General features: G+C 35.9%; 2 protein-coding genes across 2 annotated transcripts; both read left to right on the plus strand.

Moving 5' to 3' along the window:
- Window positions 1-6,190: 6,190 nt before the first annotated feature.
- LOC103708600 (Proline-rich extensin-like family protein) lies at window positions 6,191-8,605 on the plus strand. Its single transcript, XM_008793611.3, has 3 exons — window positions 6,191-6,797; window positions 7,573-8,177; window positions 8,280-8,605. Exons 1-2 carry the CDS (start codon window positions 6,221-6,223, stop codon window positions 8,133-8,135), a joined length of 1,140 nt encoding a protein of 379 aa, XP_008791833.2. The 5' UTR covers window positions 6,191-6,220; the 3' UTR covers window positions 8,136-8,177; window positions 8,280-8,605.
- A 4,390-nt stretch (window positions 8,606-12,995) lies between these two features.
- LOC103708552 (dolichol-phosphate mannose synthase subunit 3) lies at window positions 12,996-16,346 on the plus strand. Its single transcript, XM_008793524.5, has 4 exons — window positions 12,996-13,148; window positions 14,162-14,296; window positions 14,405-14,512; window positions 15,726-16,346. The coding sequence occupies exons 2-4, from the start codon at window positions 14,195-14,197 to the stop codon at window positions 15,783-15,785; spliced, it is 270 nt and encodes an 89-aa protein (XP_008791746.1). The 5' UTR covers window positions 12,996-13,148; window positions 14,162-14,194; the 3' UTR covers window positions 15,786-16,346.
- Window positions 16,347-16,952: the final 606 nt, after the last annotated feature.

The following is a 16,952-nucleotide window of genomic DNA, read 5'->3' on the forward strand; positions in this document are numbered from 1 at the left end:
GTCCACCATCTCTGAAATCTAGTTCCACAACACACATTCACCATGGTTTTTACCTAGTTTCTTTCCAATCATCTCTATGATATTTAGTTTTTTTCTCCAACATAACCAAAGGAAACATTAAATCTTAATAGCAACACTAAAATTCCAAAAAAAAGATGTGAACCTACACTTAATGCCCCCTTATTAAGAAATAGGTATAAAGAAGTCATAAAAAATTTGCCATTACTGCTTGACTTATGAAAGATCTGATCCTCCTCCTGGTTCAACGATAGCAACAACATGTGCCAGCAGTGAGGGTGGCAACAGTGGTGACAACGATGTCGGGGTACTGGTGGTAATAGTTATGGTAGAGGTGGTGTTGGGGGTGATAGTCAAAATATGAGTTTATTATTTTTAAAATATTAAAAATAAGGATTTTTTATTATTTAGAAATAATAAAAATATTTTTAAAATCAAAAAATAAAAATAATAGTACTAATTATAATTTTTGTTTTGATTTTTATAATTCTATTTTTTAAAATAAATAATAAATAATAAAAACAATGCCAAACAAGTTCTAAATAGCCAAAACAATCAATCTTTTAGGAAAGGAGCTCAAAAGAAGTCTTTCATATCCTCAAGTTGGACGTGGTTTTTGGGGATAGGATTCCGAATTGGCTAGCAGAAGTCCTCAACGGGAAGCTTCCACAATTTCCTGCTTATGTCATTGAACATGGACTTGTACGTAGTACGAATCCAAGGGATTAAAACCTTCCTCAAATCATTGTCAAAGAAAGATCTAAACTCGGACCAGACAATGCCAAAAACTCATAAAATCCAAATTTCATGTACATTATTCTAACCCCTCCCTTATCCATCTAGATTACATGTCATGCACTTTGATTAGCTTGCAATGCATGTAGATTTCTTCGGATGGGAAACCACATAAGAGATTTGAATTATACTATTAAGGCCTTGTTTGAAAAATCTAGCAAAAAAGACTCTTTGGGATGGGAAACCACATAAGAGATTTGATTTATATTATTAAGGGTTCGTTTGGAAAATTCAGAAGGATTAGACTGAATTTTCTGCTGATGTTGTAGATTGGGCAATCTATTTGGATGATCCATATCAACCCAAAGCTCCTAGCTCGGATCCTGTGGGAGGATAAAAAAGTTTTCATGGGTTTTTTTTACTTATTCTTGCATACCAACAGACTCTTAGACTTGTAATTAGACTAGAACTTAGATGGACTTTCAAAAGGTTGTAAGCTAAACGAGCCACGAGGCCTGACTAGAATATTCAAACAAGCCCTAAGGAATATAATTCTCTTGGCCCCTTTGTTCCTGATTCAATAAGTTATCAACCTAATCTCTTAACTTTCTTGCTTTCCAGTTAGGTATCTAAAGTACAAACGAGACGATGTTAGAATAAGATTAGAGTTTATGCATCTAAGAAAGCAAGACCGCCATCTTGATCATTCCTTCTTGTCTTTGTATTAGTTGGCAGTTTGTTTAATTAGTGATTGTAAAGTGCATGTATTGCTATGAAGTACATATCAATAATAATGATTTAGGACTAAGGCATGCCAATGCCACATAACCCATCTTTGTCAAGCTAGAGAGCAGGTCTACCTTAGTTTAACATATCAGGTTAGTTGAACCTGGAATAAGCACAACTATCATGCATGGTTGAAGCAAAATGGTAATTTCTCGACATAATCATTAGCCATTTCAACTATTAGAAATCAAAACTTTCAGTGTATTTACCTTGAAATATCGAAGGCCTGCAATGTCAGTTCCTTTTCACATGGCATTATGCCACACTTAATTCAGCTATCCAATAAAAAGTTAATTTAATTACTAGATAAAAAAATGAAATACAAAGAATTAAATAATGGATGGAATAGTCTGCTTCAGCCTTTTATTCTTATAAGCGGAATGATCTAATACTAGATCAAGAAAATCCCAATTTTGGCAAAATCAATGGCTTAATGGAATTCTTGGGCTGTTCATGTTATATATAAGAAACATATACAAACAATTTTCTCATGACCAAGCATGAGAAGAATCATAACTTGTACTTTAGGAAATCATTTTGACTTTGTACTTTAAGTTGGCTAGTCTTTATTGCCAGATTAATGAACAAAATGCCTTGTTGAAGCCATGGTAATCTACATTTGGCTCTCCTTTCTTCTTTTTTTTTTTTTGAGAGAGAGCATCTATAAGGTTATGTTTAAACAACTGAACCATCATCTGTTTGTGATTTTGTATAATATTCTAATAGAGACTTTACAACTAATCCACAATCCTTAATATCGCATTATATGTTACATACTATCATGTATGCCTAGAGTTGGATTTCAAGCCATAGAATACTACTTATATTCCAAGGCCACCAAATCTTGTCAATACTAGTTCATTCACTGTTCATTTTCCTTTTCTTTGGGGTCTATCCATAAGTTCATGGAAGTATCCTAACCTCTTAAACTATGCTTATATATATATCTCTGATCAAAAGAAAAGGAGTCCTGCTGTTATTCTCATGACCATTCCTTTTATTGCTAGAATTCTCACCTCTTGGGAGCTCCTACCTTTGCTATCAATACTCTTTTAGTTCTAGATGGCAAAGTCAAACAACTCAAGCAAAATGCCTTACAAAGTTGCTAGAGTGCCGTATAACCCCACAGTGCATTGGCTATCTAGAAATCTTAAGATTTTGAGATTCTAAGAAAGGTTTCAAGTGTTTAGACAGGTGCACCTCAACCTCCAAATATGTCCCAAAGTATTACTTGTAAATTGGAATTTCAATTTAAGATATTTCGATGTTTCCATCTTGTACCTTCCAATTTTTGGCCATTTGATTCTCAGAAAGCCTTTCATGCCCTTGAACTCATATGCGCGATTTTTAAAAATGCTACCATAATTGTTTTAAAGGCTATTGTAACAACTTCGACTACGCTATCTTACATTATTAAGATAAATAACATGAAAAACATAACAATCATTGTTTTTTTATTATTACATGTTATAATGAACTGCTAAAAAAAATAATAATAACCATTACTTTTACTTGTAATTTCTTTGATAAAGTAATTCTTTACTTTTACTCCTTCCAAAAAAAATTGTACAATCCAGTAAATATATTATTTTATCTAACAAAAATAAAAGAAAAATCAATGCTGATATTTTCTATCATTTTCCTTTTTTATAATACCGTTATGATAGTCATTATTTCAATAATCATTTTTCATATTAAAAATTCAATACAATATTTTTGAGATAAATAATAATTGTTATAATCATTATAACTTTCGGTTTTGGTGAGATATCCTTACGACAAAATAATATGATATTTAAAATCTTACTTACATGAAAATGAAGGTGGAAAAATCCAAAATCTCAAGCCATCCTTTGACTTTAAACCTTTCCAACCCCGCCAAATGGCTAGCAAGTATGCTTTGATGATTTGGTCAGCATCTCCCTTAAGACCAAAGCATTGAGAAAGACCATCTATTAGCTATCTAATTGATAGAGGGCTACGTTTACACGTAAGCATATACAATCCAATGATAATGATGGATGAAAAAAATGTTATACCCTAATACATCGCATTGTCATCATCATATTAGGAATGCTCTTATGTAAACCAATTAGTGGATTAATTGTTGTCAAAAGCATCATAATGTAAGATGAAAGAGAAAAGTGTCTTATTGGATATTAATAGTTGTTGTGTTATTTTCTAGCATAGAACTAAAAAAAAAACGAAAAAGAAGACAAAAGAAGAGGAAAAAGAGGAAAAGATTTTACAATGGCAAAGCTATTAACAAATGGTTTAATTATAATTTGCTAGTTTCCTACATGTTGTGTTAAAAGTCCAAAATTCAATCTTTCAATTGATAGGATTCTCCAAACATATTGACCTTATTTTTGTTTTTGTGAAAAATGATTACCTTAAGTTTTTGCAAAACACTATCCATTTTCAACTTTATCCATTATTATGCTCTTACTCCCTAACAAAACTGCATAGGTTGTGCACATTCATATTAGTAATTTTATGAAAGCACATATAATACAAGTATATGCCAAAATATTCTTATAATAGTTACAAAATTAAGTTATAATGATTCTATATATGAAGTCTTCAACTTTGCATCTAAAAAAATAAGTGACATGTTTTCACAAACAAATGAAAACAAAATAATTTTTCTTGGAAGTTTTCTATCCATTGAAGAAACAAATTAACCACCCACCATGACATTTCTTTTGATCTCGCTGTTTTCTGCTGGACTATTTCAAAGTTATAATAGAAGTTCACAGCCATCCTGAAAAGGAAAACATTACTATTATATTATATATTATAGTTTGGTAACTAGAAATCTCTGCCGTGTGAGGACTGAGGTGGCTGCCAGTTCTGGCCGGTAAAACGGGTCCAATATTCCACTTGAACGTGCCAAGTACTCTATACCTTCTCCAACTTTTTTATTACTTGCTGTTTTGATAACCTCATTATTTTCTAGTTTGTTTCTATGGTATGATACATCGTTATTTTTTATTTTTTACTTATTTTTATGATAAAAATTAAAATAATTAGAAAACCTGAGTAGCGAGTTGCCTTGCGACCAAAATATATCGTACCGGTCTGAATCGAATGATATGGAGTATACTGTACCGTATCAATTCAATGCCGATATCCATATGGATGGCATACCGACACTCCGTACGTCACAAAAATCTAGTATTGTACCGTACCAATACTGTGCCAGTGCGGCACTGGTACAAAATTCGGACAATATAGTTAGATTTTTTTTAATGATAAAGAAAGGATATAAGGAGCCATGTGGCTTTATTAAAATAGATAAAAGAAATTACTACTTGGAAAAAAGAACAAAATTGGTTAGAAAAAAATAGAAAAGAATTTGGAACCCAAATAAAAAATCAGACAGTATGTCAAAAGAGAGTTAGAAATATCCTTGATTTTGCTCCTACTTATCCTGAAAGCAGGCATCTTTTTTTGATTACATAGAATAGACCGTTAGTTATTAAAAATTTGTTTGGTGCTAGTACAAAATTTGTGCTAGTTTATCCTATGTTGGTTCGTAATCCTAAGGTGGAAATAGTATTAGTTCACCAACCTACAAACATGCATGGAATTTGGTGTTACCCTCCTATACCTGTGGGCCCATTACTTAAGCGATTGGATGTCAAATTAAGCTTTGCTACTTCGGGGAGGGAAAAGAAGCTTAGCTCTTGTCAATGTAAACCTAGATACATTGGTTAGCTGGAGTTGTTGGGCCCGTGATAAGGTAAGACGGGCACAACAAGTCTTCTTGTGGCCTCTTTATCAACTTTCAGATAGATAATTTTCAACAGAAAGACACCTTCAAATCCATATAAAATTAGTTTAAATGTTCCATATCCTCATCCAAATTGCACTAGTGTATCATCCACAAAATGCAGGTTAGTAATTTGATGATAACCATGACTTTGTCTTAATCTCTTTGAAATGTTCTTGCTCAAGGAAAAAAACAAGATGAAGAAGAGAAAAGTATTTGAAATATTAAGCAGAGCAAGGTCATTTTGGGATTATGACATTTCAGGCATGCAGGAATGCAACGTCGACGGAATAGGTCAATAGCATTAAGGACCATTCACACTTAACATTAACTTCTTTTCTTGTTTTTCTTCTTCTCTCCAAGAGAAAAGCGACCAGGTCTGTGAAAAAAATTAATAGAAAGCCTTGAACACATGCAAGTTGCTGCCATTTGTTGGAGTCCCTTCAGAAATCAGCAGCCCGTCTTATTATTAATTGTATAAGGAGGCAGGAAAAAGTCTAACTCGATGTCACTATTCGATCTATTAGTTTGTCAACATGTAACACATAATTCAGCATCTGTAAGAAGTAACAATTTGAAAAATGATTACCAGAATATGTGTACAATTAGACTTCAGTACTTTCTGTACCTCTTGAAGAAAGTATACTACGTGATTTTTTTTTTCATTGGTAATTGCAGACCACTAATGTGTACCTATGACTCGTTCATGGCCAACTTCTCATTGAGAAGAGAGAGAGAGAGAGAGGTAGGGGAAGGAGAACTATGGAAGGAGAAATGCTCAAAGACTAACCAGGACAATAATAACCTTTTTGACAGCTTCTTTCTAACGAATTTCCCCTATAAATACACCGTTGTGAGACAGGCTTTGGCATCCAAAACCAAGTCCCATCCTCTCACCGGCTGGCCATGAAGGCTCAAGTTGGCGACCCCCGAAGGGGTCATCTATTGCCGGCCCTTGCCGTCGCCTTAGCCATTCTCTTCACAAGCAATGTAGCAGCCACCGTCTCCGGTGATTCGTATGACTATAAGTCGCCGCCACCACTCTCGCCTTCACCTCCTCCACCATATGTCTACAAATCCCCTCCTCCACCATCACCATCTCCTACTCCTCCACCATATGTTTACAAGTCTCCTCCACCACCTTCTCCTTCACCTCCACCACCATACAAATATGTGTCTCCTCCACCTCCTGAGAAGTCACCACCTCCGCCATATGTCTACAAGTCTCCTCCACCACCTTCGCCATCTCCTCCGCCACCTTACCACTATGCATCGCCTCCACCACCAAAGAAGTCCCCCCCACCACCCTATTATTACGAGTCCCCACCTCCACCATCAAAATCACCTCCACCGTACTCCTACAAATCTCCTCCTCCTCCGCATTACAACGAGCCTGTCGTCAAGGTAGTTGGACAGGTCTATTGTTACAAGTGCTATGACTGGAAAGACACAGTGGATTCCCACATGAAGAAACTCTTTGAAGGTAGGAATTTTTGAGTTAAAAAAGGACAAAATTATCTCGATTCCAATTATTCCTAGGCCAACATTATGAAAGAAGTGATATATATACTACTAATTAATTGGTGATTCATAGTATACAATGGCAACTTTCCATTATATTTGGAATACTTTTGAATTTCATGTTTTTAGTCATGAAAAATTGGAACCTTTATAAACCGTGTCAATTGGAAAAAAAAAAAAATCTTGCATTTCTCACTAGCTATAAATGCATCTATATCTATCCTCTTTCTTTTTATTTAAATTCCATTGACATTTCCCTATCAAGTTTCCATTACATAGAAAATTCAAACATTGGAGAACGTACTGAAATTCCGGCATAAATGCTATTGTCATTGGCTGTTGAAATATGATGTTGCAGCGGGATTAGATAAGATGAGTTTAGTTTCTACAACTATATATTGTTGTATAGATTATGCAACAAATCTCATATTATCATCAAAACCCTTGACAATATCGCAACCCTTATCCAGAAACTAACAATTGCATGCATTTAAACAATCGCCAACTTGTTTGAAAAATCGTGATTACTAACTAAACACAAGTCATATATCCTCTCTCTCTCCCTCACACACACACACACACACACGAAAAAAAAAACTTCATGTGGGCAGAGATAACAATAATAAATAAAAGAACAAGGTTGAAGCCCGAGTCCACTGATGTTGTTCTTGACTCATTAGTTAATAAGATCACCAGCTCATTCTACGATGTATGTATATATATATATATGGTTTCAGGTGCCACGGTTAAGGTGACGTGCATGGCCGGCTCCAAGGCCTTTGTGGCCTACGGCGAGACCAAGAGCTACGGCGAATACAGCGTCGTCGTCGAAGGCTTCCCCTTCTCCAAGTATGGCGCTGAGGCTTGCAAGGCCGAGCTCGACGCCGCGCCCAAGGGGTCGCCCTGCAACATCCCCACCAAGCTCAACAAGGGGGCCGAGCTCAAGGTTGAGTCCAAGTCCCACGAGGAGGTAGTCCTCATGGCCAAGCCCCTCGCCTTCGCCCCAGAGAAGCCCTTTAAGGAGTGCAACATGCTCACGCCCCCCTACTACTACAAGTCTCCCCCTCCTCCGACGAAGTCACCACCACCTCCCTACCACTACATGTCTCCTCCTCCTCCTGAGAATTCACCACCACCTCCCTACCCCTACACGTCCCCACCACCACCGGAGAAATCCCCCCCACCTCCCTACATCTACAAGTCCCCGCCACCACCCTCACCATCTCCTCCTCCTCCCTATGTCTACAAGTCCCCTCCACCGCCGATGAAGTCCCCACCACCACCTCCCAAATACTACTAAGCATAAACCCATCGATGGCCTCTTTCCCTCCTTCCTAATCATGTAAGTGACTCTTCATGTATACTTGTTAGTTTTGTGAGCTCATCACCTCTCATGCTCTCGAGTTGCTTTCCATTTGATGCTCATAAAATGATTTCCGTGCAGGTTGTAGGGCTTGGTGGAATAAAGGAAAGGGTGGAAGAGATGCCAAAGGGAGGTCTTCTTATAAACTGGTTGTGACAGATTGAAGGGCACGAGTGTTAGCCTGCCCTAGAATATTAATTAGTAGAAAGCTTGGACAAGGACCTCGAAGGGGAAGAAAAGATCTAGCGAGGGTTGGGTCGTTGTTTATTTTATATTATTTGTTTCCTAATTACATTCTGGTATTTGTTGTACGTATTGGGCCCATTACTTGTAGGGACATTTGTTTTAAGAGGCCGTGCTATTGAACTATTTGGACAATAAAGTATGAAATTATTTGAGTATTCATTAAGTTCCCTGGGGCCCAACGACCCACCTCTCTCTCTCTCTCTCTCTCTCTCTCTCTCTCTCTCTCACACACACACATCTTCGGCAAGGGATTGGATGAGCGGCACAATGTATTTAGGGGCCTAAAGTCATTTTGTCTTTGAGGCTTTCTCTACAATAGGCCGGTCCAAGGCAAACTCACAGAAGGGCTTTTTTTCTTTCCATTTTGCCTTTGAGGCTCTTCTTGCAGTGGGCCTTTTTTGAACCGGGGTTTTAGGCAACCACTTCAGTCGCCTGAGGGTTGGGGCGGCCCTAATCATGCGTACCTGCAAGAATCAAATAGAATGATCTTATCGACCAGACCCACACCATGTATTAGGATTATATAGATAGCGGGTCCCTAGGCCGCCAACCACAAGAGAAACCTTAGATGGCCGGCCACATAGCAAGGGACTTAGGTGGCTACCAGGTATGCTAGAGGATTGTCGAAGTGGTGGTACAAGAACACCTATAAACCCTAGACATCTCGAGAAAAGGACTTTTTAGTATCATCTACGGAAGAAAGAAAGAGAAGAAAAAAAAAATATAGGAGGAGAGACTTCTAAACAATTCTTCGACGATACAAATACTTTGTATGGTGCCTAGAGAAGTTGTCATATCTCCAACTCGAGATCATAATTTAGATTGTGGCAACTGCTTCATACTCATAGAAAATTCTCTCTAAAAGTATGCAAGATATTTCCTAATAATATCATAAACAAGCAGCAAACTAAATTTAAATAATTAATATTCAAATTTTAATTTAAATAACCAGAATCAAATTTTAATGTCTCATAAAACCAACAATATTTAGAAGATCTTACATTAAATTCTAATCAAATCGCATATAAATTAAAGATATCAAATTCGGCTTCTAGTCACTCTCTTGAACATAACCCTGTGCATCTTAGTTTTCAAAATCCGTAAAAATAGTAAAATATGGAATAATACGCTAGACAAGCTAGTAAGCAATGAACATTTTAACCAGATTAAGCAAAAAATAAATTAAATAATTATTTAGAGAAAATAAGCATATAGATTTCATTAATTCAAAACCAAGTCTTAGTATATAGTATTATCAAAACACTAGGCATGCCAAATTCAATCTTGCTTAAAATCAAATTCCGTTTATAAATCCAAATTCTTTTAAATCATCAAGTTCATCTCATCAACCATAAACTATGACTACATTTTTTCTATGGCATGTCATAATACCATATATCTTCTTATGGTATGTCGCGCATTATCTTGTTGCAAAGTCCTTCGGAATCGTGTATCTGCTTGCGGTATGTCCCTCATCTTCTGGCGACATAAACTTTTAGGACAAATCAATACTAACATATTAGCTCCTATTGGTAGGGTCCTTAATATAGTCGGGCTGAGAGTGCAAATCAATCATGTAATTAATATCTTAGTTTAACAAAAATATAAGAAATCATGCAATATCGAAATCAATCGAACATGTTCCATATTTCTGGACATGCATCATCATAATATTTCAAAATAAAACATATTTAGTAATAAATTACCATTCATCAAATCATGCATCATGAATAATGTGATTCAAATTTATTAATATGATAATCTTATAATTTGACAATAAATCTAGAAAAATAGTCACATTACTTAATTTGTGAGCGAAACCAAACTACATGTCCAAATAATTTCGAAAATCCTTCTCAGCACCTAAGACTTTGGTGAGCACTGAAGTTTCCAGCGAGCACCGTGAGTCAAGGCCATTGGATGCCAAGAGAAGAAGAAGAAGAAAATCAGCAATGATCTAGTGGTAGGGATCTGCAAAACCTGTGAACAGTAAGGCGAAAGAAGGTGTAGGAGTCTTTAAATAACTGTTGGAGGCTAGCTTTTCTAACTTCTATAGAAAATCAAGATGGAGGAAGAGTCTCTCTCCTACTCCAAGTTGAACAAAGCTAATCCTTTTTTTCGTCTCCTACTCCAACTCTGACACCTGAGCTGATCAAGTAGACTAGGCCCAGTTTCTTATTAGTTAGGCTGGGTGCTACATTCTTTCCCCTTAAAAAAAATTTCGTCCTCGAAATTTTCTTACCTAAGTCTCAAGAGTTGAGGATGCTTTTCCAAATCAAGTCATAATACTTCTCAAATCAAAGTTATCGTATCCGACCAATTTCAGAATAATTTAATTCACAACGCTTTTGTTGTGCAACTCTAATTTAAACCACCAATATTCTCTAGATTCACTAAATGTCTTTCTATGAAAAGATCCAAAAGTATCAAATAGATAATGTATAATATTTTTTTCCGTCTCCTACTCCAATTCTTACATCTGGGTCGGTTAAGTAGGCTAGGCCCAGTTCTTTATTCGTTGGTTGGGTATTACATAAGTATTCATTCTTTTTTCTATATCCTTATTATTCTCACATTCTCTTTGTTGATATTAATCTATCTTGCTATGCATATAATCTATATTTTTATAGTGATTTGCTGAAAAAAAGGACAATTAGAATTTAATTGCTCGTTGCATTGTTGGACTGCATTAGTGCCTTTCAGTGACACCTTAAAAGCAAACAGAATAATGTAATAAAGTTAGAATTAATATACAGAATATTCAGTGTAAGCATTCATTGCTATGCATTAATTATTTTCAATCCTATACTTAGGTACTGGCTATATTAGAATTGCTTCATTATCGTAGGATACCAACAAAATAAAGGCACCAATTCTGATGTGCTTTACTTTTAGCCAGCATGGAGACTAGAAGTTATAAGCTTAGCCAGTATAGAGAGAAGCTAACACGTAGAACACTATATTTCAGTAGATTTATCCAATGAACTTATTTTACTTTACAAATTCTATGGTTATTTAGACAAGAACAATCATTTGGAAAGGATGCATAATGGTGCTAAGGGTATCACCTTATCTCTATTATTTATAAGATGAGCACCAGTGGCATGACTCCTCTAAAGTTCTTCCTATACTCTCAATATATATATCCTCTAATCTTCTCTTGGATAATAATACTTCCTAAGAGAGCACAACTCCACTTGAATGCTCCTAGTTTTTTTTTTCATGTTTACTTTTTGTTAAGATAGTTCGCCACCCAGACTAACATGCATCATGTGTGCTAGATGGTAACTTGGTTTTAACCCAAAGCTGTATCTTTAAGACTAAATTTTTTATAAGTATTGACTTTTAGCTTTATTGAGCTAGATAAAGTTGAAGTTAAAGGGAAATGGATAAGCCATCTTCTCATTGCAGTCTTGACATTAAAAATGGATCTCTTCTTTCAAAATGATTTTATAAAGGCTTCTGCTATGCCGAAACAGAAAGTTATTTTGTAATCCCTACTATATCGACTAAATAGTGCTTGTGAAAATTAATCTCGACATATTCAGCATTTAATGATTTCTCAACTCCGTATCAAACTTAAAAATTTTCATCATAATGATCTATCCTATCATGTAGGTTTGATGTAGCCTACCTTGAGCTCTCACGGGTAGGAGAATTATTCGCTGCACTGCATGCACCATGTGGCCATGCATGCCATCACTCACAATTGCTTGTTTGTGGGCCTCATTCATCAAGTGTACATCTCGATGCACTGCTATAGGAATAAGCGGTTGTGATTGATGGCGTGCACAACCATATGGTGCACGCAATATAGGAAATAATTTTTTTGCTGGTGGATAGCATAACTAGGCTCTCATTTTTAAGTCATGGTTTATAATGTAAATAGCAAAATTATAGCCAGACAACAGATAAGAAGATTAAAATAGTTATCTGATTTATGATTCAACATTAAAAAAAAAAAAATCATAATGACACCCAAAATAAATCTACCTCAAAATAGAGAAAAGACAATTATGCAGCTGGCTGGATTACCTTCTGCGAAACTCATCACTTTGGTGGCTTAATCTGGGAGAACTACGTGTCTGCTCGTTCTTCTTTGTGCCATCTCTTTTTTTCTAATTTTGTTGGCTATACTTATACCTGTCGTGTGTGAGACGTTGTTGTACAAAAAAAAAAAGAGAAAAGAAAAAAATATCATCTGCCTTCGATCAAAATAAAACTTGGAAGTTTTCTATTATTAAGAAACAAACTGAAGACAGACGCAAATATACAATAAAACAAGGAAGCCATCTCTAACCATCAAAAGAGAAATCTTGCTTGAAATCAGAAGAGGGAGATGTGAAGAGATGGCCCAAGAGGAGCACCGGAGAGGGAAAAAAAAGACGAACTCGAGGGCCCAACTACCGCTCCGCTGTGCCAGCACGTACAGCAAAAGATGGTAAAATACCAATGGATGTCTTCCACGTCACGATGAACGTGGTGGGGCCGTGCAATTTATTTTTATTTTTTTCCCCTTCTTCTCTCCCTTCGCGTCTCTCACGACCTGATCGAATCCCTTTTCTTCAATCGATTCATCTCGCTTGATTGCTCTGTCTCTTGGAATGGTTGATTAGGGTTAGGGTTTTGCTCCGCAAATCCAGGGTCCCGGTCCTTGCCTTTGTTCCTTTTGTGATCCATCGTCGCCTCCGCCCCGGGATAAAGGTATAGTAGTATTTTATCAGATTTTATATAAAAATGTCATTTTTTTGGATTTGGATGACCGATTCCTCTTCGTGTTTCCGATTGATCTCTGAATTTTAAGTGACAGTCTGTAAATTTTTGTGATCTCTTATTCTCGGAAATTTGGAGGAAGATTTCAGAATGAGAAACTGGAATTTTGATTGTTTCCAGTGTTCCTTTCTTGCAGTAGAAGAAAGAAAATTAGAAGGAAAAGTTTTATAATCATTAACGCACTTCTTGAAAGTTTGGGTTTTTAATCAGCAAACATTGTGTGCTTCAAACAATAAAGATAATAATGAAGTGTTGCGTGGACCAAAATATAAGAAAAGATCCAATTAGTAAGTGAAGACGTTAAATATTGAATTAATTCTTTTGTATGGTTGGGTTAATTGGTCGAAACTCGCGTAATGTTTTTTCTAAACAAAAAAAAAAAAAACTCTATGTCATAGGCCACCGATTCCTCTTGCTTGATCTTTGAAGCAACTCTTAGCCCCTTGCCAAGGCCTCAGTCATCATTGTATATTTGAATCCATTGTGTAGATCAGAAAGGCCCAAGTTAAAATTGCTTTATGACTCACTCCAAATTAAATCTCAGTTCTGTCACCGAAGAAAAAGAAAGCAAGGAAAGAAAAAACATTGTAGAAATTTGAAATTATAATCCTCGTGTATTAATCCCTTCAAACACTAATTAAGTTATCTGATTTTTTAAATCTAAAATCTTCACTAGTATACTCAACCCTCTGTCCTGCCAATGCACCAAATTGAGATATGACTCAAGCAAAAATGAACATCTGGCGATGATAAAGAAAATAATTGTTTAAGCAAATTGTGATTAGGAAAAAAATATTTGTGTAGGTTATGACTGTAATTACGAATCTTTTGCATTAATGATTGGTCGGCAGTAGTCGTGAAGTTCATTTTTCCTTGATATCTCTGATTAAAAATCTTTTTTCACTTTATGTTTATTGACTTCATCATTTTAACTTCTACAATAGGTAATAGCTTCGAAGCAACTGACTTGTGAAAGAATGAAGCATGTTTTAAAGATTATGGCATTGCTAGTGGCTATCTCTGCATTTTGGATAGGCCTGCTGGAAACATCAGTTGTCCCACGCAGCTATACTTGGCTGGTCAGTTTCAAATAAAATTTTCATAAATTATGTGTTATAAGGTAGTCTTTTTTCTACCTTTTCTTTTCTTTAAGTAAATCTGCCTTACATGTTACCATTTTCTTCCAGCTTCCAATCTACTTAATTGTTTCGCTAGGATGCTATGGTCTTCTCATGGTTGGAGTTGGTTTAATGCTTTTTCCAACATGTCCTCAAGAAGCTGTACTGCTGCAAAAGGTTCTTTGGTTCATAACTTGTCTCAACTCATATTTCGTCCTATTTTCCTAATTCTGCATATAATACTTTTGTAGATTAGTTTGTTAAGGCCCCCCACCCACCCAACACACACACACACACACACACACACACAAAAAAAAGAAGAAAAAAAGACTAATTGGATATGCTGCTCTACTGGGAAAGGAGATAAAAGGGGGCCCTTCCTCAAAGTTTCAGAGGATTATTTTCATTTGTAGCATCCTTGTCATTATTTATGTGTTTCGGTGGTTCAATAATCTTTTCATTGAATGTTATTTGTTTTAAGGGTTGATCTATGTTCTAATATAGTTGGAACAGTATATTTTGTACTTTCATTATTAATGCCCTCCTTAGGGCAAGCAATCAGGCTTATTCTTATAAATGCTGTGTCTTGTGACAAGTTTTATACCCTTTATCTGTTCCTGTAGAATGTGCATGGGTAGTTAAGGCATTGGATGTGTAGCCCATTAGCAGAAATAATGAGCATATGCAGTTAATGATCATCCTAAATAACTTCAGAAAGCTCAAAATTTGGCCTAATCAAAATTTATGCACTTTTTTTTTTTTCAAGCAAACTTACATTGACAATAGACTTGCTGATCCTCTCATAGAGTCTGAATTAGGCACATAGACCTTGGGACACAAGACCTGCTGCATGTCATGTACAATTTTAACGAACAAGTTATGCATTATAGTTAAATCCCTAACCAGGGATGAAAACTTTAATGTAGCTTTGCGGTCTTATTCTCAACCATAGCTGGAATCATGAAATTGGATGAGCAATATGGATGCAAGGCTTGTCAGTCCAGTGATGCTTTGATTACCTTTAAGTCACTCTCCTTACAAAGGATATTCTACCACCATGAATCCAATCTTTCTTGCACTTTCTCTTCCATCTTCACATGCATTGAGAGATCCACAAGTGCCTTATGGAAGACTGACAAATAAATCCTCATCCATATTAGGAAAATAAGCTACTTACAGTCTTACAGAATATGGTTAATCAAACCTTGTCACTTCTGTTGATGTTAGTTTACAAGCTGATTGTAAAATGTTCTCAAAATTTGATGAATTTTGCTCTGACATCACACACGCATGTGCATATGTTTTATTTTGTATTGTAGGAATGCAGGGTGATTCCTCATATTACCAGTGTTATCACACATTCTGATGCAAACTTATCTTTGTCATGCAGGATATCGCAGAGGCCAAGGAATTCTTGAAGAATAAGGGGGTTGATGTGGGCTCTGATTAAAGTTGTTTGGACCTTCCAGCAGCTGGCTTGGTGCCTTAATTTCTTTGCTGACGTTTCTTTGCCTATCAGAATATATGGAACATTTAAAAGAACATGGAATTCATGAAGCAGGCAGCTCCTAGATGGACATTTTTCCCCTTCTCCATTAACAATGCATATAGTTTGCAATTGGCTTTCAATCATAGATGCTTCTAATTTATCTTCATAACTTATTTCTCTAGCCATTTCTTCAACTATGTATTGCTTGCAAGCTATTAAGGTGAAATGCAAGCCCTGCTATACCCCTTATGTTGTATGCTCCATTGGAGCCATTTTTGACTGTAAAATTTAGGAGTTTAGCAGGCAGACTTGCCTAACGATTTTGCTGTAGTTGAAGAGGGCTGATTGGAAAAACTTGATCAAGTGGAGACATACACAGTTAATGTAGCCTCTCTGGGTTCAAGATGCTTAGTTTGCAAGGCTTGTGATTCACATGTTCATTGGGTATTATTTCATTCATTCTACAGACATCATATAAACTGAATTTTGTTTTTGTATTCAAATTTACTAGTAGTTCACGCATGGCCACATTTTGTTGAGTTTTGAACTTATAAAATGAGCCCATCTGTATGCTTCATGGAGTTCCATGGAATTTAGAAGTTTCACCTTCAAATGGTAACCGTAAAGATTGGTATGGGGTTTGATGAAGTACTCTGCATTGCATAATTGGTTTCAATCTCTCACGCATGACACAGGTTTGGGTAGAAGAAGTCAGATTGGGACAAATAATTGGAATTCAGGGGGAAAAATGCAGAGTTCTCACCAGTAGTTCACAAAAAACTATATACAGTGGGTGACAATTTATACATTTTTCATCAATGCAAAAACAATCATGGATCAGCAAAACATGGTTTGTTTTATGAATTTCCCCCCTCAATAGTAATAGAAAAGATAATGATTAATTTAATTATCCATATATAATTATGAATCATTGAGCCGAGGAAAAACCTGTGAATTTCTCAAAAAATTTCAGATGGTTAAGAGAAAATCATCATTATGCCCTCAGGTAGAATATACACAGATCGCACCAGAGAGAGGTATTAAGTTCAAGGAATTGTGGCAGTTGGCATTAGAAGGTTAACATGAAATGGTTTTCAACAATTTTGCTTGAAACTTAAAAGCCAAGGC

This window comes from Phoenix dactylifera, chromosome 13, assembly GCF_051530095.1.
Source record: "Phoenix dactylifera cultivar Ajwa chromosome 13, Ajwa_hap1_PhDact_Kaust_v1.1, whole genome shotgun sequence".
Lineage (NCBI taxonomy): Eukaryota > Viridiplantae > Streptophyta > Magnoliopsida > Arecales > Arecaceae > Phoenix > Phoenix dactylifera.